This window comes from Phaethon lepturus, unplaced genomic scaffold (assembly GCF_000687285.1).
Source record: "Phaethon lepturus isolate BGI_N335 unplaced genomic scaffold, ASM68728v1 scaffold11827, whole genome shotgun sequence".
In the NCBI taxonomy this organism is placed as follows: domain Eukaryota; kingdom Metazoa; phylum Chordata; class Aves; order Phaethontiformes; family Phaethontidae; genus Phaethon; species Phaethon lepturus.
Window position 1 is genome coordinate 74,022 of NW_010554093.1, and position 23,019 is coordinate 97,040.

General features: G+C 40.0%; 1 protein-coding gene across 1 annotated transcript; it reads right to left on the reverse strand.

The window, feature by feature from the left end:
• Positions 1 to 816: 816 nt before the first annotated feature.
• On the reverse strand, positions 817 to 21,148 carry TMEM27 (transmembrane protein 27). Its single transcript, XM_010291718.1, has 6 exons — positions 21,058 to 21,148; positions 20,615 to 20,673; positions 14,861 to 14,946; positions 8,359 to 8,475; positions 5,365 to 5,559; positions 817 to 1,263 (listed from the first exon to the last, which is right to left on the reverse strand). Exons 1-6 carry the CDS (start codon positions 21,122 to 21,124, stop codon positions 1,107 to 1,109), a joined length of 681 nt encoding a protein of 226 aa, XP_010290020.1. The 5' UTR covers positions 21,125 to 21,148; the 3' UTR covers positions 817 to 1,106.
• Between the last annotated feature and the right edge of the window lie 1,871 nt (positions 21,149 to 23,019).

Consider the following 23,019-nt stretch of genomic DNA (forward strand, 5'->3'; position numbering starts at 1 on the left):
ATTATGGCACAGATAGCACAATCGGTATGTATGACTGACTTCAAAGTAATCCAACAATGCAGTTTAGGGTCTGGCACCATTTGATGCCCTCAGCTCCCAGCCACACAAATAGGAAATACAGGTCTGAATGGTCTTTGCCAACTTACCGCCAGCTACACGTTCTCATCTGGGTCAGGGGCACCAAGCCCAGCAGCTGGTGTTTCAAGCACTGAATCTTTTCAGAAGCTATCCAGCTGTCACATGAAGGTTTATCTGACCCTGGGTTGGCTATGTCTTGGAAATCTACTCTAGTTTTATTATCAAAAAAATGTAGGGAAGATTTTTTTCAAAGACCTGCAAAATGCCCTCATAGATTTAATGAGTGCTGGGCCACTAACCACAGACTGCACCTTTGGAAAATCTGCCCTTTGCTACAACTTTCAATTTCAACAAATTTCAAACTTTTGCAACTTTTAATTTCCAGGTCATATAACCTGTGACTTTGACTGTTAAGTGAAAAACACTTTAGTACCAGATCCTTGCTAGCTCTAAAGCTATAGGTGACCCAGCCGCTTTTTAACCTGCTCTTACAGAAGCTGTGAAAGCTTGCTTTTTTTCTCCATAAATAAAAACTTTCATGCACTGATCACTATTCCATCCAAAGGCATACTGCATATCAGCAAACAGAAGCCATTTTACAGAGGAACTTTTGCATATGGCTTGAAAGAAAGCCCAGCAAGAATTGACAGTGATAGATGATCTCCCCAGTGACATTCAGGAATAATGCAGTTTCACATTTATATCAGGGAAAAACAAGCAACAGACATATTTAAATAATCATTAAAAATTAAATGCCTGACACAAGGCAGGCTTTAACCCTGTTCTGCCACACATCTTCCAGAAATCTTTAATGGATATCATTTGAGGTCTTCTCATTTGCTTTGCTCATGAACGAAAGCTTTGCAATGGAGGTTCGAGTATATGTCTTATCAGCAAAAGGTTCTTCTCAAGGGAAATTAAGTGAAAGGACATTTTTCTTGTCTTCAGGTTTGATATTCAGGAGCAGTGACGAGATAAGGTAGGCACAGGAGTCTTTCAAAAAACCACCAGAGAGCAATGGCAGCATTTCATAAGGACGTGAACCGTTCATCATCTGCTGCAAAGACTCCATTAATGTGGCCTGCTTTTAAATCCAGCGCTTCGCAAGGAATCCCATTTTCTATTGTTACTGTCACTTCGCCTTTCTCTTCTAAATTTTCTCTCTCTGTTGATTCTTTATTCTTTCTAAAAACAAGAAAGATAAAATCATCTTATTCTGTCGACCTGCAGCACTCCACCATGATTCCACAAACAGAAAACTGCACATTTAGTCAGAAGTTTATTGTAGGTTATGTTCTGAAAAGCATAATCTGGTGCACCTCTTTGCTGTTGTAAATATACCACAGAAGGTGGGAGGCCCACAGATTGGAAGCCCTGGTTTAATGGTCTGAGGTCAGGATTGGGAATCAGAAAACCTAGAGTAAAGATGTTGTAAGTATGTTATAAATATTACTTCACCTTCTTATTCTGTAAAATGACTGAAAGGTGCAGAAGGAAAAGCTGGTGCAAAACAAAAATGGAAAAAATCTCTAAATATGATTTTGCTTTACATCAGGAAGAACTGCACTAAACATCTAGTTTGACCCTGTTATGTATGTCATAGATTTCACCCCATGATGTGGACAATTATAACATACTTTTTAGAAACAGATCAGCTTTAGATTATAGCATCCAAATATGGAGACTTCAGTGCCCTCACACTCCTTGATGACCTTCTCCAGAAGTTAGGTACTCCTAATGTTGCAAACCTGTATTTTTTTTCTTCATTAACAGCCACCTTCCTACCCAGTATTTTATGCTTTTGTTTTCTAGATCAAACAATTGCATGGTTTTCAGTTTTCCAGGCTCCAGTTCTCACCAAAAGCATATTAAAATAGTTGCTGAATAAAATTATCTAAAAATACAACCACAAGAAGATGTAATACAGAAATATCAGTCAACATGTCATGGTGTTCCTTTAACTCCAGATTTATTCTGACCTTGAGATCTACTTGTTCATAGTCGAAAAACCTGCTGTACTTTATAGCCTGCAGCATCAGCGATTTCAGAGGATAAGAAACTCAAAGGTCAGCTCCACTGCTTCTTCCTATCCCGCAACATGTACTGTAACAATCTGACTCAGGACAATCATAACAACCTGACTTAGTGCAACTGCTAATAACAGCGATATTAACAATAATAAAATTTTATTTGCCTTTGGGAGATCCTTGGCATTATAGACTTGCTAAAAAATAAACATGGTGGGTAGTAGTGGAACCCTCTGACCTCTGGCTGCTGAATCTGCTCTTACACTGGTAAAAGGAGTGCTCTTTAATACAAAAACTGTGGGGGCAGAACATAAAAGAAGATACTAAGAAGCAGGTTCAAAAGAAATGAGAGGAGTAGGAGATGTGTGGAACTCACTGCCATAGGAATTCAGAGAAGCTAAAAATTTCTATGAGTCCAAGGAGAGACTCAACAAGTTAAGGGAAGAGAAAACATTGTGGGTTACCCAATACACGAAGACCAAATCCAGCTCAGGAAGGCACCCAGCTAGAGGTTAGATACTGTCGGAGTAATGGAGGGAAACAACTGTGTGTGCTTACTCTGCTTTCACTCTTCCCAAAGCAAACATTTATGGCCTCTGCTGCAGATGGGATTTTGTGGGGTAGGGGTAGACTTCAGTCTAGTTCAGCACAGCCAGTAGAGTATGGTCCTGCCCTGGGTATGTGCCATATCTATTATCAGAGAGGGAGGTGTCCTATTGCTGCAATGACAGGAGAACAAACATAAGGCTGGGAGTCACTGTGTCTGATCCAGCTCACTGTAGAGTCAAGGGCTACAATCACCTGGAGCTCTTCAGGCTTCAGGCAGCTGCGGCTTGGAATGTTATATGTTGGCAGTGAAGCACAGTGAAGACCTAATTAGGAAAATCTTTCAGTTCAAGAAATGACACGGGTCTAACCCATTACTTAAACTCCATTATAGGCTGATCATGTGCTTCCCTACCACCCTGAGTACAAACAGGCTAAAGCACGTGCTTTGGGGCTTATCTGAACCAAGGTATTTAACTGGTACTTTAAAGGCCTATAAAGACAAAATGCCAGATTTATGAGCCGTCAACACCCTCCTTGGGGCCAGATTTCCACCACAGCTTACTAGGCAATAAAGCTGCCATTATGTCAGCTCTGGACAGGTTTCCAAGAAGATTCATTACTGGGCATGCTGAAGTCTTTGACAACCTGGTCACATACTTTGGTGCCTGAAAAAGAGATGAGCACTTCCGAAATTCTCTTCTCTGATGTTTGGCTCTTCTTTTGAGAAGCCAAATAGCCCAGACCATCCCTTTTACCTCTACAGGCTTTGCAACAGTAGATGGAAGAAATATATGCTTGGTTCACCCTCTCTCACTCCCTCGCCCCCGCTTGCAGATGCTATTGATGTGAAAGGAGGATTAGAGTTCAATCACGGATGAATCTGCTCTGAGGAGAGATTATACGTAAAAGGCAGAGTAGAGGAACAGAAGTAAAAAGGAGCATAACTAAAAGGACAAGAGCATGAGACAGAGAGGATACCAAGTGACCGTAGGGAGGCAGCAACAAGCCGTATTACTGGTAGTACGACAATAAGAGCATTTAGTTTATACCATATTGAGGGGAACTGCTCAAGCCCAGCTGAGTTATTTTGAAAATAGAAGGGGGGAAATGCCATCTTTCAGCCTAATATGAAGCACAAATTATTATTTCAGCTAGAAAAATCATAGTTTTTTAGCATAATTATTTATACCACATGTATTTGAAATGTTCAAAAACCCCCTTTAGCTTAGGCACTATATAGACACACAGAGCCATGATACTACACAGAGGGCACATATGGGCTTCAGGTAGCAACATTATTCTCCACTTTTACAGAAGAGGTTGCCTAGGTTCAGGGGATGAAATAACTCAGCCCATACCACATGGAAGCTTGTGACAGGGCTTAAACTATCCACAGATCCTCAGTACTTGCCCAGGCTCTTTCCTCAACAGCATCTCTCATCTACGATTTGTTGAATTTTGTTCTTTTGAAAACAGAATAGGGTTTTGCAAATTCATTCAACTCTTCTGAATGCAAAATATAACTGAAGGGATTCTGACTACACTGCTAAGGGTTCTCTATGAGAAGCACTTATCCGTTACAATAGGTGTTGTTTTTCTGAGGTCTTTTAACGTTGTTCATCAAGGTGATAAGGAGGCAGAAAGGAAAAGCCTCTGCAACACATCACTTTTCATAGATGTATCTCTTGTTCTGATATATTTGGGGGTGCAGTCCACCATAGAGTCAATAATTTTAACATTATCTAGTTTGTCAGCAGAAATTTACCCTTTTTCAGTTCTGCTGCTGTTCCTGTATGACTCTGTTGATGAAGTCATAATTTTCTGTTAACCTAACCTCCATGGCAGCTTAAAGCATGGCAGAAGCTGAACTCCTATGGCAGAATCTCAGCTCAGCTGAGAAATTTCTATTTCTTATGCCCAACTCTGACCCAACAGAGATGGCAGGACCAAAACTCCACCTAATCTCTGCCTTGCTCCAACGTGCTCACACTACGGAAGCATGAATAGCCTCCTCTTGTTCACCAGTGCCACCACAGGGAAGAAACTGAGAGAAAAAGAGGGAGTCTTTCCTACATTACTGCCAAACAGCAAACACCTAGGCTCATGGGGAGATCTGGTCATGAACCTGTGAAGGGCTGGGTATTTTGGACTCATCAGGTCATGAATGGTAGGTGAGACCATGCACCGTTCCATTGAACAGGCCCTCTTCAGCCATACATTAATCATTATTGTGTCCTCTACTGAGGCTTCTCAAACTGCAGCAGCAAATTGTTTTTTTAGCCCTGACAGCTTTTGACACTACTGCCCTGGAAGGGGCACAGTCACTGCCAGTCTTCTCCCTGTTGGTAGCTATTTGGGCAGTCTGTGGGAGGTGGCTCACATGTGGCACACTAAATCTTGAGAAGAATGACAGCAAATGTCTTTGTAAAGTTTTCCTCTCTAGTTAGGTGGCCTCCAGGATCATGTTCTTATACTCCCTATTCCCTCATTACACCTCAGCATTACTAAGGCATCTATACTTCACAGTTAAAAATTCTAACCCCTTTCCTCCGAAAAGGACACATGGGTTATCTTTACCAGGGATGGGGGGCACAGCTATAATTTCACTGAGGCTAATCTTTTCAGAGCAAAAGCAATCAGATCTGGGCAAAAACAGCCCAGATCACTTGCCAGTATTCAGTTAAAGCAGAAGACAAGCTAAGCTGCTTACTTCTTGCGTTGCTGAATCCCTGCAACAATGAGGAAAACAATTCCAGCCACAATGAGACAAAGAACAACACCAAATACAATAAGCCAGACAGGTGTGGAGGGTTCAACAGGAGGTGATAAGGTTGAGGTTATCTTCAGGAACTGCAGTGTTTTGTCACTCAGTAGGAAGGCACTGTTGATTCTGTTCCGGTTCATCCTTCATAAAAACACAAAGAACATCAGAACTCTTTATAAAGGTATATTTTATAAGTTAAAAAGATAGAAGAAAAAACAGGAATTTTCATGTATGTGCTGCAAGCCTGGCAGGGCTGGAGTTGATCCAGCATGATGTTGGTAAGATTACACAGATCTTCACTTTAACATAGACCTTGTCAGTAATCCACAGACACCCACGCACTTACAGGGTTTTGAACACCAGGCTTTCATACGTATTTATCTGAAAAACTGGGAAATACAGATGAGACCTGAAGTACGGCATTATTATTTATTTCTGGTTTGGACCATGTGCTGAAGACATAGCAGGTTGTAATCTGTAAGGGTGGCTCTGTCATCTTGCTCATGCAGCATTCAAGATTATCATGGGAGTAGCAGATCTACCCTGCAATATTCAGAGGATTTACTTATCAGTGCCCCTTGGTTCCTCAAACTAAACCATCCTGCATGTTATGGGCTGGTACATCTGCTCTTGCTGCTGTATATTTTCTTAGGTCCATGAGGCACAGGATACAATTTGGTCCAGAAGAATCCACCCCTATTGCCAGCATGCCCTTCTTCCCTAAAGGGATTTGTACTTTGCACATTCTTTCCATTATGAGAAACTGTTAAGTCTGAGAAATATGCTTTTTCATAAGAGTAGTACAACTGCTACCCTTTAACAGATATCTTCATCCACATTCACTACTTCTAAGCATTTGCAGGTATTTGTGGATCTGAATCTAAGCAGCCGTAAGAGGATTTAGCAGTATCTTTCATTAGCTTTTCCACACTGTTAAAAATTTTTGAGAAAACATATTACATAGATTGGTCTTGAGAGATTCTTTTTGAATGCAGTTGTATGACTTACAGCAGCCCTTTCTTGTACAGAATTCAATTTATTGACCACAGAGCAAGTATTTCCTACAAACACATATATGGGAAATACAGGTAAGGTTTTGCAAATTTCTTTTCTTGGAAATCATAATGTTTGACTGTCCCTTAAAGAGGAAATTCTTAGCCTTAACGAAAAGCTAGCATTCCTGGAGAGGACTGAAAGCCATGGCATGTTATAAGCCTCATTATAGGGTAAGCCGTCTTTGATTTAGAGAAGATTTTCATCCTTATTGATATGAAAGAATCATTGTGAACAGCTGAAATAAGCATTGTTCACCCTCATCTAATGACTGGAGTTACAGAATTGTGTGCTGAAACACATGCAGGCAACTACAGGTACATTTCCTATCGTATATGCATAAATAGCTTGTGTATATTCACGCAAAATCTTGGGTCTCATGCAGAGCTCTGAGAAGGTTTATCTTCTTCTTTATTCTTACTTCGTACAGAATCTCATACAATAAAATTCTGGTCCATGGGTAGTGTCCTTATGTGCTACTGTAGTCTGAAGAATTAGAATAATGGTTTAGTATGGAAGACTGCAATCAGAAGCAATTGAATAAAAAGTATTGTAGTTTCATAGACTGTTTTATTTCTTGTTTCTAAGTTAGGGAGGAATTAAAACTTTTCATAAATAGCATATTCTTTATCGGATGACAGACAACAGTTAAGAAACAAACATACTATAATAGCATCCATTTTCTGTGGCAAACAGGGCACATAAGAGACTTAAATAAATCAGCTTATGCTACTGAATGTATCAAAGAATAACAGAAATGCAAAACCCCTGCATTCCAGCACTCTTACAGAGAGTTTCAGTGAATAAATAATCTGCTTCCTCCACTCATGCTATGAAGCTATTGTTTGGTGTCTCTGCAGGAAATAGTTTAATCTGCTCATAAGCTTAAAAGTTAATTTTTCCAAAAGAACGCATACTCATTCATCAGGAATTAGGCATTATACCTCCATAGCAATAACATGCATTTTCAAGACAAAGTACAGAATGCCTAAAAACAAAGTGGTCTGTTTTCCACTCCGTGCTTGAGAAACGTATGTGAGTTATGCTGCCTGTGGGAGCCATCCCTATAAACCCCTTATGTAGGTTTGGTAGACCACTGAAGTCAGATTACCCATTTTTTCTTTTTCCCTCTTCAGTCTACAGTCTTGCTTTTATTGGCTACAGTACGTGATATTTAGTAGAAAGCAAACTGATTTGTACCACATAATACTTTGTACAAGCAACGCTCAGCTACGATATTGACTGGCATTCTAGAAGAGCTGGTATGAAAAGAATGCGAGTCTAAGGCTGTTTAAGCCAAGCTGGGACACAGCCAGCTCTGCTCATGCAGAGTTCACACGAGCTCTTCTCACGTGAAAACTGACTTCTAAATTAAGTCCAGTGAACTGTACTTGAGAAGCACTGAAAGGGAGCCTATGGTCATTAGTCCAGGTGCAGAAGTGCATATGGCATGCAACAAAAGTTAAATGATATGAATCCCACCCAGAAAGTGTGTCAATTCCGTCATCTGAGGGAGAAGGCTCTCCCGCTGGGAAATGCAGCAGCTGGATGAGAGCAGTGTATGTGCCACACACCGGACAGCAAATTACAGGTAGGGCTCTAAAAAGGGACTAAATTTCTTCTGAGGCTCCAGAATTAAGAACGACTCCTCCTAAAGTTATAATCCTAAGGCTCACATGCTTTGCGTTCTGTGAGACTGTTAAAAAATCCTTCTAATCTCACATGCATGAAAGAGTACTGACCCCTTGGTTCCAACTTTAATCCAAGTTTTAACTACTTGGATTAGTTCATCCTTAAAGAGGCAGAGTGCTCATTTACACAAGGCCCAGAGAGAAAAAGCACCTTCAGTCAGCAGGGAAAAAAAGGTTGCAGAAGCAGTGACTGTACCTGATGGCTGCCTCTACCTCACTTTCAGGAACAGTTGTCACATTTTTGGAAGAATCTGTGACCACAAACCAAAATGACACCCGATCCGTCACATTGCAGAGCAGCACATTGGAAATTCTGCAAATAGTTATAACAAAAATCATCATTAAAGAAGCACAGAAGGAATTATTGAAATAATTTTAGATTTTATTAAAATATTGCTTTCATCTAAAGGGGGAAAAATTCTTACTTTTAATAAAGTTAACAGTTAAAGCTCAAGGAAGAAATATCACTCACAACATATTCTATTTCCCAATCTGATAAAAAAAATTAAGCTTATTGAAACCAAACTTGAGTGTTCAAACTTCTGAATCTATTACAAACTTGCATCATCTTGGACATACATTTAGCATAATCAAATGGAAAAAAACTTATTTGCATCTTAATCATCAGGACTGTGACAAAGGCCATAAAATGGGGCAAATACCTTGGTGAACTAAGAGTTTTGGTTTTGATAGCTAATACCAAAGGAATCAGGCATGGGAGATTCCCCACATGATTTTTAAGTGACTGCAGTCCTTCTACAGGATACATTTGTTGGAGGGAAGAGCCTTTAGCTTATACTGTGACAAATATTTAACTTCTCTCTTTTAAAAGAAGATTGCTCAGCTTCATGTGAAGTTAATAGTGGAAGGGCACAGGCACGCAGTTTCTCATGGCATACTATGTAAAAACTGTGCAAAATCTCTTCTAAATATCTTTTTTCAGATTCTTAGAAATTTGTTTTCTACCACTAATACTAGTAAATGGTGGAACTATCATTAGAAAAACCTCATGGAATGACATCATCGTCAGTATTTAAACAAAAGCAGTGAAGGCTAACACATTAGTATCATAATAGTGACTGAGGATAGATGGTGCCCTTATATTCTTCTACCTGTTCCTTGTTTATTCACACAACTAAGAAACAAACCAGCCAAACTTGTGTAAAATTGTATAAGGTGGCATTTATTACAGCATAGCAAGGAACATAGTATGTACCATCAAAGGAGAGCCAAAGTCTTTAGGAATTCAATGACAGATAGCTAGAGAGATAAAAATGGAAAAAAAAAATAGTTCTATACCATTAATAAATAACCCAAAGAATTTGGCTCAGGATCCAGATTTGTTGGCCATGTCCAAGCAGCAAACAGATATTCTGAAAGTCCAGTTCCACGAATTAGGATCATTTTATTTCCAAAGAGCAGCCTGGACTTGGATCACTTTTGCACGAAGTCTACTTGGCCACAGGCACAACACAGCTGCCCTGTCTTGACAGACACCACTTGGGAGACTTCAGATACTAACTGCTCTTCTGGAGAAGGAAACCCTGAGGTGAGCCAGCGAAGAAAAACACAGCTCCTCTTTACAGTGATGTCTGTAATGCTCATTACTAACTGGTATAATTGGCTTTAAAAATTGGCCTGCCTGTCATCAAAAAGCAAGTTTCAACATTTGCTTTCTAACCTCTGCTCTTTCTGGGGACAAATCCCCAGCTGCCAGCAAGCTCCCCTGCCACAGGGCTCTTGTTTTGCAGTGCCATCTGCTGGCTAATTACAAATTTAATTAAATGACCTCTGCAGTGGCCTGAGGAGTAGGAAATACGAGGTAGGACAGAACACAAGGGAGCCAAAATTGCCGATGAATGTGTAGACTCCATCCCCACAAGAACGAGTTTGCTTTTAAGGCAGGACAGGCATTGGATTGATCACAGGAGTTCCTTATTTTGCAGGAACATTTTAGTTACTGCTGAAAGCTTTTTTGGGTGGTGTTTTGGGTGGCTTGGGTAGCGCAATCAATCTTTCAATTACAGAGAAGTTATATAGTCCATAGAGATACACAATAAAATGGAAAGCAGTGACTTTGCAGAGCTGAAATACCCACTTGTACCTCTCTGAAACAATGTCAATTTTGCAAATACAGAGAAAGTTTATGGATAAAAGAGGAAAGCCGTCCTTCGGAATTTGAAAAGATGTTCACATCAGTTTGCTGGCAACAGTCAGAAGATGAAAGCAGATTTATTCCTCCCAAAACAAAAGCAAAGCACAAAATTTACACGAGGAGGGGGAAAAAGAGTCTACTTTTGGCTGGTGGCTGACAAATTCTTGCTGACTTCACAGAACATCTAAAATTATATCTGCAGAGGAATTTTTCAATGAGGAGAATTTATAACAATAGGACCTAAATCTTCATGCTACTGCAGTTCTTAAAGCTGGAATTTCTGTGGTGCAACCAAAAACTGGTCCAGGTAGAAAATCTGGGTTCATGTTGCCCTACAGATATTTTCAAAATGGGGTGAGAGCAGAAAGTTCGATCCCCAAAGAGAAAGATTAATTTGGTGGACAAACACTGGCAGAACACCCTGACTTTCTCATTCTTGTTCAAAGACTCAGAGAGACTCTTCAACATGGGGTCTTCCCTACAGTGGCAAGGGCTTTCAGCTTGAGATAGGGCAGTCAGTCATCATTTTGGGCAGAATTTCTCTTTCTCTAGAACAAACAGTATTAAATGAGTTGGGCAGCAAAGCTCACACTAGGATATATAAATTTTGCCTCCTTTCTGCTCTCTGTTGTGTCTAAAATCCTTGCTCGATTGTAAGTGTCCAAAATCTGGCTTCACTGCCACTTTTTCATCAGTGGAATCTGAATGCTGTAAATCCTTCCAGGCTCCAAAGAGAATAATACTGCTCACGAGGAGTTCAAAGGGGATTGAGTAAACACCAAAACAGACTGGTTCAACAAGAACCAATGCAATTTCTTTGCAGCAGGTACACCTTTTTGTCCTGTGCTACTTGTACGTCGGTTTGATTCACAGCATGCATAAGCATTAAAAAACTGTACCTTTACACTTGTTTAGATTTCAGAAACCCGATTTCTTCGTGCACTATGCTAATTAAGTGCATTTGTAAAAAAATATGTGGACACCTTTTTCTTCCTGAGAAAGTGGGACTTTTGTTATGGGGATTAGAAGGCTGTTATTGTCAAAATGACAAGATCCTGGTCCTGGCCTTAGGACATCATGGCAAAAGTCAAAATTTGCATTTCTTTTAATATATGCAAGTGAACACCAGTGAGTAGAGGGCAGGAAACCTTGACGGTTCCTTGGCCTGAAACAGCATCATTGTTCCTCATGGAGACTTAAAGGATTGTTTAGGGACAAGAAAGAGCTGCCAGAGACTCAAAGGGAACTGGAGGACTACAGTGGCCATTAGCTCATGGGAGAACCATGATTCTGTTACCTGAATGAAAGTAAATGTCATGACATTCTTTCTGCCCTAAAGATTAACTAATCTCAGGCGCAAAAGAGATGCATATTATTTCAAATGAGTCACAGATTAGAGAAACCAGGTTTACTAACACAGACCATGGTCAATCATTTTTTAACACTGAGAAATCAAAGGTTGGCTTACGTAGTTCATAAATGTATGTACTGAGGATGAATTGAAAGGCCATATATAGAGCAGGAAATAAAGGATTTTTATTTCTCCACTGAAAAAGAAGTATTTCTTTTATCTGTATTAGTAATTACTGAGTAATTTCATGGATTGTGTCTGTCTTCTGTTTCACACAAACTTGAAAATTCAACAAGCCTTTCAAACATTAAACACAGCTCCATGATTTATTAAATTTTAGTTTAGAAATTAACTTTAGAGAACTTGAGATGTAATGTGAAATCCTGTCCATTCTGTGTTGAGTCACTCAGTGGTTACACAAGTGCAACAACAGCATCAACTGCTGTTTCCAGCGGCACATTCAAATGTTTGTCATCACAGGCTGGCTTTTATCCAGCTTCAGAAGCCTAACAAAAGGTGACGCTGAATCTCAAAAATGATGGGACAGACTGCAACAATGGTTATGCTGATCCACCAGTCAAATTATTTGGGGCCTGGTCCAGCTTGCTGAAGTTAATGGCATTTGGTCTCATGTGGGAGTTAGTTGTGGCTGTGAGTTACTGCAGAGCTGTTGATGTGTCAGAAATTAACGGGATGTTAAAGGGGAGGTTTGTCACATCCTGGTTATGGCCCTGTGCAGAATTTATGACAGAACCAATATTTGGTTACGTAAAATACTGGTGAATTTTTCATAAGACTTTATTTTGCCAAAAATCTTTAATTAACCAGGTGCAAAATTTGGGTAAATGTAGATGCTACCAGAATGCAGTCACAAGCAATTTGTATGTTTTTTTACAACAGAATAATTGGTCACTGATCTTTTACAGCTCCCAAAGAAAATCTGTTGGCATTTATGTGTAAAAGCTCCTGTAATGTAATGTAATTTATTTGCCACAAGCTCTTGCTTCTGCCTCCCTCTTCACCACACTGCGAGCCCCCGCCACTATCCTTACCAGCTATGCAAGAGTGCCGCTCCGGTGCGCACGGCATGCTGCTGTACCCTCTGGGATGCTGAGTGCTCCCACACCTCCATACCTGTTGCAGAGGAGATGGAGATGGACCACACCCAACTGAGTGGCTCTACCCAGTTGCTTCCAGCTGCCAGCCATGAGGGTGGGGAAAGGCATGCATTATTTCCAGGACTTCTAACAGGATGGAGGCTTTCATAGCTTTCCTGCTCCCATGTAACAGGCAGGTTATTTCGGGTGTATTGGGGGGTTCATCTAGCTCTCCATCACAGAAGGGGGACTCTGAGGTCCCTTGAGATTTGGGAGAGATCTACAGATAGGAAACTCCTCAGCCTGTTGCCTATCAAGTCGTACCAGATCTCACTGCTGCAGAGCTGTACTTTGGCTGATTGCTGTCTACACATGACCCCAAAGGTATCTAGAATTCCTAGGATAATTATCAGTTACACCTCCAAGGTACACCTCAACACGTTATACCCCACGAGGAAGTCCTATACCATCTTAAAAAGAGGTAAAGATGCCCACACCTAGCTGTTTCCAAATATTATACTGACTTCTCCTTTGACAAACATAGTAGCAGGAAATTATTCATGTGTGCAACCCCACCTCCAAACTGGAGTAACACTGACATTGTCATATTTTTCCATAGGAAAAATTGTCTTGATAGGAAACTGAGTTAAGTGAGCATAAATTCTGTGATTTCCCAGAGTGGATAGAGATAACTTCCATTAAAACTTTAAATCCTTTCATACCAGCTTGATTTTTTCCCATTCTTGCACCAAGCTTTCTAGTATTAGTTGAGTCTGCAGAGAGCTATGGCGCTTGAAGAGGAAAAAAATCACTGGCTTCTGACACAGGTGTTTTGCCATGTGAAAGCACCGTGACTTTGAAGGAAGAGAATAATTTAAAAGAAGGACCTGGGACTAAAATAAGTATACAAAAGCAAATCTTTATGGATCAGATACTGGATGAAAACTCGGCTAATTTGAAAACCTGAGAAAAAGTCCTGCATAATCACCTTTAATTAGCTTGCATCTTGAACTCATTTTTTCTAAGAGTCATTTTAATTATGTGCAGTAGCATACTTGGCAGTTTCTGTTAAGCTTGGTGTAATGGCTCTCTTGCTCAAAGGAGGCAAATTCTGAGGAATAAAAATGAAACAAAAAGGAACTAAACACTTCTGTTACATGGGAGGGGAAAGTACCTTCTATTTAAGAGAAAGTGTGGCAGCCACAATAATCATCATGTGACTAAAGTTAACGAATATCTTTGCAAATGTGGAATATGCTTCATCTGATGCAATGACAGCCTGAAGCAGGTTTTTTTTTTGAAAGTAAATTGAGAACATTCTACTTATTAGCCTACCAGAACCATAAATCTTTACTTTAACATTGAAAAACAATTAAAAAATAATAGGCCTCTAAAAATACACTTACAAGGTTTCTTGTTTAAGAAAGATAAGAACACACTGAAAATACAGTTGCTAAATGGTCTGTCTAATCTTGTATCTAATTTCTTAAGTAGCAAGGATCAGAAGCCTGAGAAGAATATTCAATACCTCAGGGGAGATTTAATCCCAAAACCAATTAAAGGCTGATTTATGGCTGAACGGCAACATCTGAAACTTCTTGATATTAGGTAACTAACTCAACCGCTGCAATATTCAGGATAGATATCCCCCCAGCAGAACACAGCACTAGCATAGCTATCCATCTTCCATATTGCTGAAGCTGTGCTCTAAGAAAACATGCCCCAAAGATGCTTTTTCAAGGATCTGTACTGCATTTTTTGACCTTGCCAATGTGTCCCTTCGTCTCCTCCCAGTACGGTCTCCAGAAGGTTTCATGCCTTACTGCCAGATTCTGCTCAAGTGAATTGGCACAATCCCACTGAGATCCACAGCTGTGTCATTTCACATCAACAGGGATACTGGTCCAAAGATTGAACATCACTTAAGACAGACTGAGTGTGATGTTTAACATTATCTGGGTGTCAAAGAAATATACCGAAACAGTCTGTTTTTAGAAGCTGTATATAATATTTTCTACAGTTAGGTAGAGCAGAGAATGGGCCACTACATGCAGCATTGTTAATATGTATAAGGCAAAGCAGAGTAGATGCTTACTGAGTTGTGCTCTTGCTGGAATATCTTCTCATTGCAAAAGCCACCATTGCTTTGAAGAGGTACTCTTCATTAGCATCCCAGGCATACTGTAAAGGAAGATGGAAAAGAATCAGTTTCAGCACCAGTGCTGGCACTACAGAGAGGAAAAAGAGTCACTGAACTTAAAATGCTATATCGATCAAGAAAATGAACAAAGTTTCTGGTTGTGCTATGAAAAAAATATACCTGCACATTATTTTGTGTGCACAAAGGACTTTTTCTACTGGCTGTTATAAAGCACAATATAAAGTGCAAAGAATGTTTCCAAAACCTGAATTAATTGAATGTTTCCAAAAGCTGACCAAACTGGAGATGTAAAGTTTCTTGTACCAAAGACTAGGCATATTACTAGAACTCTCCCCACACAGCTGCACCCATGGCCTTGTCTCTTTTGCTGGATAAACCCTGTTAAAGTAGAAGGTTTAAATCCACTCTCGAATACCATTTGGCTCTGCCCCAAAATAAAAAAAAAGCTAATGTTGAAGGTAGTCTCTGGGAGTTGGATGTCAGGACACCAGGATATAAAATGAGATGATGGTTTTATTGCTGCACACCATCCTTGCAACAAGAAAGACAGACTCAACTATAGTACAAATTACTACATCACACGTGAGACAAAAAAAGAAAATAGCATCCTTACTACTTCAGTAAGAATAAAATACAGGCTCCAAAAACTGTTCTCTGTTATCTTGATGAAAAATCATGCTTTCATAATTTCAGTTTTCTGAGATAGATAGTTTCAGTAAGTTCCCCTGGGCTTTCATTCACATATGCAATTCTAATGACCTGTAAAGAACTGCACCTATTACATTTTTATAACAAGAGCCATGATTCAGGCATACTGACTGAATTTCCCCTTTCAGTAGATTACAAAGATTAATAGTTTCTTGGAATGATATTAATGGAGGTTAGAGGCAGCTTTCTTCAGTCAATCAGAACACAAACCTAATCTTTAACTTTCAGCATTGAAAAAATCTGCAGTGTAATCATCCAAACCAGAAACTCAGCGGTGTGGATGCTTAAGCCTGTTGACAAATTGGACCTACTTTTTCATGGGCCTTTATAACACAATCAAAAAACAGCAATGAACATCAAAAAGCCGTAAACAACATTGAAAATGCCAAATCTTAATTCTTGTTTTTAAATTCAGATTTTGGATGCATGGAGCTGCAACCTCTCCACAGAAAGAAGGAATCCAACTTCCAGGCACCAGCCCTCATTTTGCTCTGACATCTTATGGACTGGGAACCCAAGCAGGGAAGGAGGCAGTCATTTAAAGGGCAGAAAGTCATCTTGATCATATTTATCATCCATAGGCAAATCATGAGTTGTGAAATGGGCTCTCTGAGATGCAGTAGGACAGGGACAACAAAGCTGAGCAACAGACAACTTTAGTAGCATTAAAATCCACATGCATTGCTGAGAATCCGGGTTCTGACTCATCACTCTTCCCTTGTGAATGAAGGGCGGTGTAAGCATACTTGTGATAACACATGTCAGTCTGGGAACTTAAACTGGGGGGAAAAAAAAAGAGAGACTCTTTGAAAAGAAATTATAAAAGCCTGTATTTTGATCCTACTGAACTGATGAAGACGTGACAGTAATGACTGACTAGTACTAAAAGAGATAATGTAGTATAGGAATTAATATAGATGAGAGCCATAAAACTATTTATTGTCATTTTAAAGACATCTGTATTTAAACCATGGAGCACAATTTGCAGCACTAAAAGGGAAGATCTTCCTTTCTCTATGTGTGGTGCTATTGGCTGAATCCCTACATGTCATCTGCAGTCTTTGTAAACAGGTCCAAAAGGACAGAAAAAAATCATTTGTTATCCAGTGGATTAAACCAGCTGTAGAGATATCTAACAAATCGTCTTCAAAATGGATAATGATGAAGCACACTCCCTTTCATGCTTACATGGACACAAATAAAATGCAGCACTACCAAGTACATGTATTTGATATGTTTATGTTTAGTGCAGTACATGTATGTATGCACAATTCATCACTACCAACTATTCAGTTTTCATAAATAATGCAGTAGCCTAGAGATTCAAGTCAGAGTAACAAAAAGGGGATCTCAAAACAGGGAAAATAATTTAGTGAGGAACTCCAGCCGCAGCTGAAAGAGTAAGCACTTTTAAAAAGACAGAATAAACAGAAAGCTGCAAGAAATGGGGGAGCAGACGGGCAGAGAAAGCTCAGCAGAAATCAGTAAGGAGAAGATGCTGCAGACAACTTTCTGGGCATAAGGGCAAGAAGCCCCAAGAAATCAGTGATCAGAAGGGAGGTAGAGGAGATGGAGATGGCTGTGGGCTCCATATGAAGAAGAACCTCTGTACATGACTGCATGCAGGAATATTCAGGGGGGAGGCAACATAATGAGGAGGAAAAGTACGGCAAGAATATCTTTAAGCTAGTAAAATGTATGAACTCAGGACAAGCAGGCACAAATTGCCAGAAGCCAGTTTCTAACCATGAGGTTCCTCCAGTTGGAGGGACAGATGCAAAGAAACCTGAATCATTCCACTCTGGGGCTTTTTCAGTTTCATCTTCATCCTCCAATTGCAAAGGCCTGGAGTGCAGCTGCTGACTGAGCATGTTGCTCCTGTTCTTATGTTCCTATGAAGAGCAGCTATTGATGCACATTTTGTGCTGCTGTAGAGGAAATGTATTAAATATCATTTGCAACCACACACTATGAACATAAGGTAACTGTTATCAATGAAATCTCACATGATGGTATCAGAACTGTCTTTGCTCTGAAAAGGAACAACACAAAGACCCTGGCTCAGTTGCACTTGCCATTCTTTATATGTTAAGGAGGAACAGAATTAGACACAGCTGACTGTGAAAGCCAGTCTTAAGTGCCAGCTGAGAAAGAGGAGGTAAAAGATGATGAGTGTAGGTTATTGATGGGGTGAAATGCTGTACTAGCACTCTAAGGAAGACAAAATTTAAGCTAGTAGAACACGATTATAATACTACAAGATTGCCCTGAGTGACCTGATCTGATTTCACCTGGCTTTGAGCAGCCGGGGACTAGGGACCTTCCAAGGTCCCTTCCCTCCTGAGTGGTTCTGTCTTCTAACTAGACAGCCATTCAGACTGCAGTGTGGCTACCGGCACACAAACACACTTCTGGGTCCCATCTGGTGCCAACAGCAGGTGCACATCAGTCTTTCTCCCCTTCATCCTCTACCCCGGAAACTGCTTGAATACATGAGCCAGAAGGGAAGTGCACCTTCTACTTCACCTGGCTCCAGCCTCTAAGGTGGTGTTTGACTCTTATAGTTAAAATGAGTGGTGACAGAAAGTCACATCGACTTCTCAGTGCACATCACTTCTCCTCCCTCCCTAGTTGTCTCTGGCCCTTTTGAATTAACTCTCTACCACTCTGCTAACTCCATGAGTAGGAAGCAACTAGTGACTAGCAGCTACTCCAGAAGCCACTCATAAAGTTAACACTATCTTCAGAGAGACTCATAAATCACCTTCCTTCCATTTAGGCCTACAGACACCATGTTTCCTCCCACCGGCTAGCAAATAATGTCTCTGTCAAGTACACCCATTATTTGCAAATGAAATGATAACAGCTAAATACTTACTGTACCTTAGCTGCTCTTTCCAGCTCCATTGTGATAAGAACGATATAAATACACTAAATGGCACTCCCTGCCTCAAAGTACAGCCTTCCTTGTGAACAAATCAAAAAATGGTGTCCTGTCTTTATCAGCCTCACATAAAGTGGATGGTATGCACCAAACCATGTGGAAAACTACACTAACCTATTTCCTATGCCCCTGAACGTGCATTAGAGTCATCCTGCCAGTCCTAGAGCAAAATGCCCACAGTATCAGGGTTTTCTGTTATCATCTAGCTTGAAGTAACTTGGAAATGAATGAAACAGAATTCAGCAGCACAGCATCATATCAAGATATTCTAAGCTGGCTGTGTCCTACTGTGACAGTATTGGCTGTGTGATACGACGACAGTATTATGTTTTTCTTTGCTAAAATAAATAAATAAAATAAAAAAGTAAAGTGTCCCAAATTCTTCAACCAAAATGCATTTCAGTTTGATAATATTTTCAGTTTTCAATTTCAGTCATTTCCAGAGAAGATTGCAATGGCTATGAAAAGGAACTACCACCTGTGCACTTAATAAGTTGTTCATTATTTGTGGGTAATTTTGTATGGCATCATACCACTTTCATCATGTTGTTGTTCTAAAACACTGCTTTAGATTATCCCGTTCTTAGGGCTTTCACACACTTTGTTATACAAAAAAACCTGCTATCTATCTACAAAAACCAACAGACTCCTCAGTTATTGCTTTTTTCTTGTATTATAAAGTGCCTTTAAGATTAATGATTCTCATCATGCCCTTTCTGGATTAAAAATAAAAAAAATCACAAATGATCAAACAAAACCCCCTCATTTTACTATAGTTGGAGAAGTAAAAAGACTAAGAAAGACCATCACTGGGAACTGCAATTTTCATTATTTGCTACTATTTTGAACCAAGATTAAATCAAAATATTAGCAGTTATCATCAAGAGAAGCTTCAATAATGATTTTGACATATTTTTAGCAATAGGATTACACTATTTTTAATAAATTTTTAAACAAACCAGGCTTGCACTACTGTTTAATTAAAGTCTCTCACCCAAGAGAATTGACTTAAATATGAATTTCCACAAGTACTTTAGCATCTATCTTGAATATTTCTTCCCCGTTTGTCTGGTATATATGAAATTACCAGGAATTAGGTCCCTGCTAATGTTAGTTTAAATTACCTGATATTTCAGGATAATTTTAGAACGGCTTCTATGGTCATAGGGGGATTCTCATACCTCCAATCTATTATAACACGTAACTTACTGCTTTTTGGTTCCCAGGGCTCCTAACATAATCAGACACCAGACTTCGAGTGGAGATGACCATCCAAGGCATTTCATATCTAATTTTATGCTGAGCCCTGTAACACGCTGCAGATTTGCTCTAAGCATTCAAAACTGCAAACAGAGTACTGGGCTCTGCCATACTTCATAGCGCTTTAGATGAGGAAGGACCATTTGGTCATCTAACGTCCCAATCTCTTATGTATCACAGAGCCTCATTGCTCTACATTAAACCCAAGGACTTGAATTGAGCCCTCCTTGAATTTCAGTCCTCATGAGACCAGCCTGTGTACCACAGGCAGAGAAGAAAGGCCACTATCCAGAGCCCTACATTAGTAGGAAATTGCTAAGCTCAAATGATCTCTACAGATTATGCTTGTCTGAAAGCCTGACATAAAGTTCCATTTCATAAAGACCGGAAAATCTGCTCATGCTTCTCTTCCCAGACATGCTTGATTTTACAATTAGCACGCTCAGCAGAAGTGCTTTTCTCAAAATACATAGAGTTATGCAGCACCTCTCAAGCATAAAGTGTAACATCTCTACTGTTGTTCTAGGGGAAAAAAAAAATCTTTGACTGAAAATTATCTTTGTGGAAAAAAAAAGCTTTACATTTCTCTTAAAGGAAGCCAGTTTAAGGAGTGGGCTAGTCAAATGTCAAGAAATTGATGCCTGGATCATGACTTGAGCAAGCTGTTACAATTAACACTTCAGAACAAATTGCTTGTGGTGCCTTCAGAAGTCTTCCAGTATATTGCTTCTGTTTTGGCAGATATTCAGTTAGGAAGAATATGTGAAGATACTTACTGCATTATCTCCCAAAGCTGTTTTGATACTAAGCCGTACTTTGAAAGCATTCTGTGCATCTGACACAAAGAGAAAAAAGAAAACGTATATCGATAGTCAGCCAAAATAGGATTTTAAATCATTTACTTCTCTCATTATTTCACAAATCAGAGCTTCTAAATGTCTCTTAACAGATCACCTGGTTAGGAGAACAGCAGTCACTAGCATGAAAAATTCCACAGACCTAGAGTCTCAGTGAGGTTTACCATGACCTCTTTAAAGTAAGTGAGATCAACATCTGTACTTGATTTGCAAACTCATAAAAGAAGCAAATGCTCAGCGTTTCAATCTTCAAACTGGAGACAACCAGTTCAAATAAAAATCTGAGAAGCTGACAGCTTTGTAGGCATAAACTCATAACTACATTTACCTGGGGAAGGGTGGGAATCAGCTCTAAAACTTACCTGGCTTGCAGAGCTCAGCATGAGCAATGGCAACTAGAGAGAGAGTAAGCAGCAAAACCCGTAACATCCCGTCAGCGTGGAAAGGTTGAGGCAAAAAGAAGTGAGTCTCCCCTGTAAAGCACTCTTAAACTTTCTGTGACCCAGGATTAAAGCATCAGCAGCATAAGTGAGCAACCAAGTAAAAGGTTTAATAATTAACCCCCGTTATTTTAGCTAAAACAGGCACTAGAAACAACTGTCTTCTGTTAGCTATTTACTACCTTTCTCTGTAGTAAAAAAAAAGGCTATAACAAGTTTTTAATTTTCCTTCTTCCTTTTAGAACAATACAAAACTTCACACAGTGCTCCAGGCCAACCTTTTTTTCCCCCCGAGAAGTGATGTCTGAAAGGCATACAAGACGTCTGAAGGACGTCGCAGCAGAGCAGCCGGCGACTGCAGTGGCAGGACGCCGTGCTGTTACCCACAGCAGGTGCATTGGAAGCTCAGCTGCCACCAGATCCCAAAGGAAGCCACCATCCGCTTCCTTGGGAAGCTGGCTGGCCCCACAGAGGGCCCTTGTGGATAAAGAAAGACTTTATGAAAAGGGCACCCTTTTCATCCCTCCAAAAGAAAAGTGTGAGGAACACAGAAGCCCTGTCCCCTCAAAAAAGAGGTCCAGAATTGCCCCTCATTTGCCTTTGAACTCACAGCACTTCTGAAGGGCTGAGGCGGTGGCCCCTGTGCCGTGTCCCCCCACGCTCACCCATGTCCTGGCTCTGGAACCTGAGCCTGAGCCTGGCAGAGCAAACACCTCGTTCCACACCAAAAACATCACATCTGAGGCATTGCTTTGCACAAAAAAAAAGTGTTATAAAGGTGGAGAACTACTTTCTTGCTGTTGGAGGATCGTTACAGTAGCAACCAGAGTAAGAAGAGGTGCAATAAAAGGACTTCATGGGAAGCATGTTGAATAAGGACGTATTTTGGTTTGTAGACATGACACGCTGTCTGTACATATACACACACGTATATGTTAATATTTTAATGATGCACTCTACACTATTAGCCAGAAGTTTACCAAGACAAAGAAATAAATGCAGAAAGGAATTCAGAAACTGAAATGTATCGCATGTACTTGAAGAGTTTTTGCAATCTGGGCAGCAAGACAGGATTATTTTATTCCACTCTGCTGCTGTACTCCTGTAGCCACTCTGATTAATGATTAGTTCCTAAATTGAAGATTGTTTCAAAATTGCTTTCAGTTGGTCCTTTAGCACTGAGAAGTGTGTTTTGAGACTGCAAACCCAAAGACCTTCACAAGAATGACTACCAGTGAGAAAATTTTACTTAACTGTGGGACTGAACTTATGGAAACAACAAGCATTGTAAGAATACTTGGAATATCAGGTAATGGAGAACTTAATGTTTCACTAATTTAACCTTATTTTTAGAAGCCACTGTCAAAGGACTTGATATCCCGTCTTTAAAAGTCATTAAAACAAGCTGATTCCTGGGCATCTGTTTACTCTCACTAGGCAACCAGCTCTGAGTACAAAACTATTGGATACTATTATCTGCCTAGACATGCGATCTATGCCTACGAAAATAAAAAAGTGATGTATTCATTTCTAATGATGGCTTAAATTAACACGCTGTATGTACACGCATCAAAAGGAGTGCACTAAAATATGTACGGATGTATGAAAGACTATCAATTTTCTGTAAAATTTGTAACTTTGAAACGTGAATGTTATCAGTTTCATGCTAAATTCATGTGCACTGCTTCAATAACAGGCATTTGAACTTTGTTGTACCTTTGGGGAAAAGACTGGGGAACATAGGAACAGAGTGGAAAAGCCAAGTATTGCTTCCCTGCTGCCAGAAGGCAAATGAAACTGAGCATCAATACGCAGCATCGCCACCTCTCCCCGCTGTAAACCACTGTAAATCAGCTCAAAATCCCTCAGAATCACATGGAGCCG

Bases quoted from the DNA above. Each gene is read 5' to 3' on its own strand.
- TMEM27 (XM_010291718.1), bottom strand. From the start codon at position 21,124: ATGTTACGGGTTTTGCTGCTTACTCTCTCTCTAGTTGCCATTGCTCAT. The intron at 14,947-20,614 runs GTAAGTATCTTC...CTTCCTTTACAG, and splicing joins CAGCTTTGGGAGATAATGCA to TATGCCTGGGATGCTAATGA. The intron at 1,264-5,364 runs GTAAGCAGCTTA...TCTTGTTTTTAG, and splicing joins GGGATTCAGCAACGCAAGAA to AAAGAATAAAGAATCAACAG.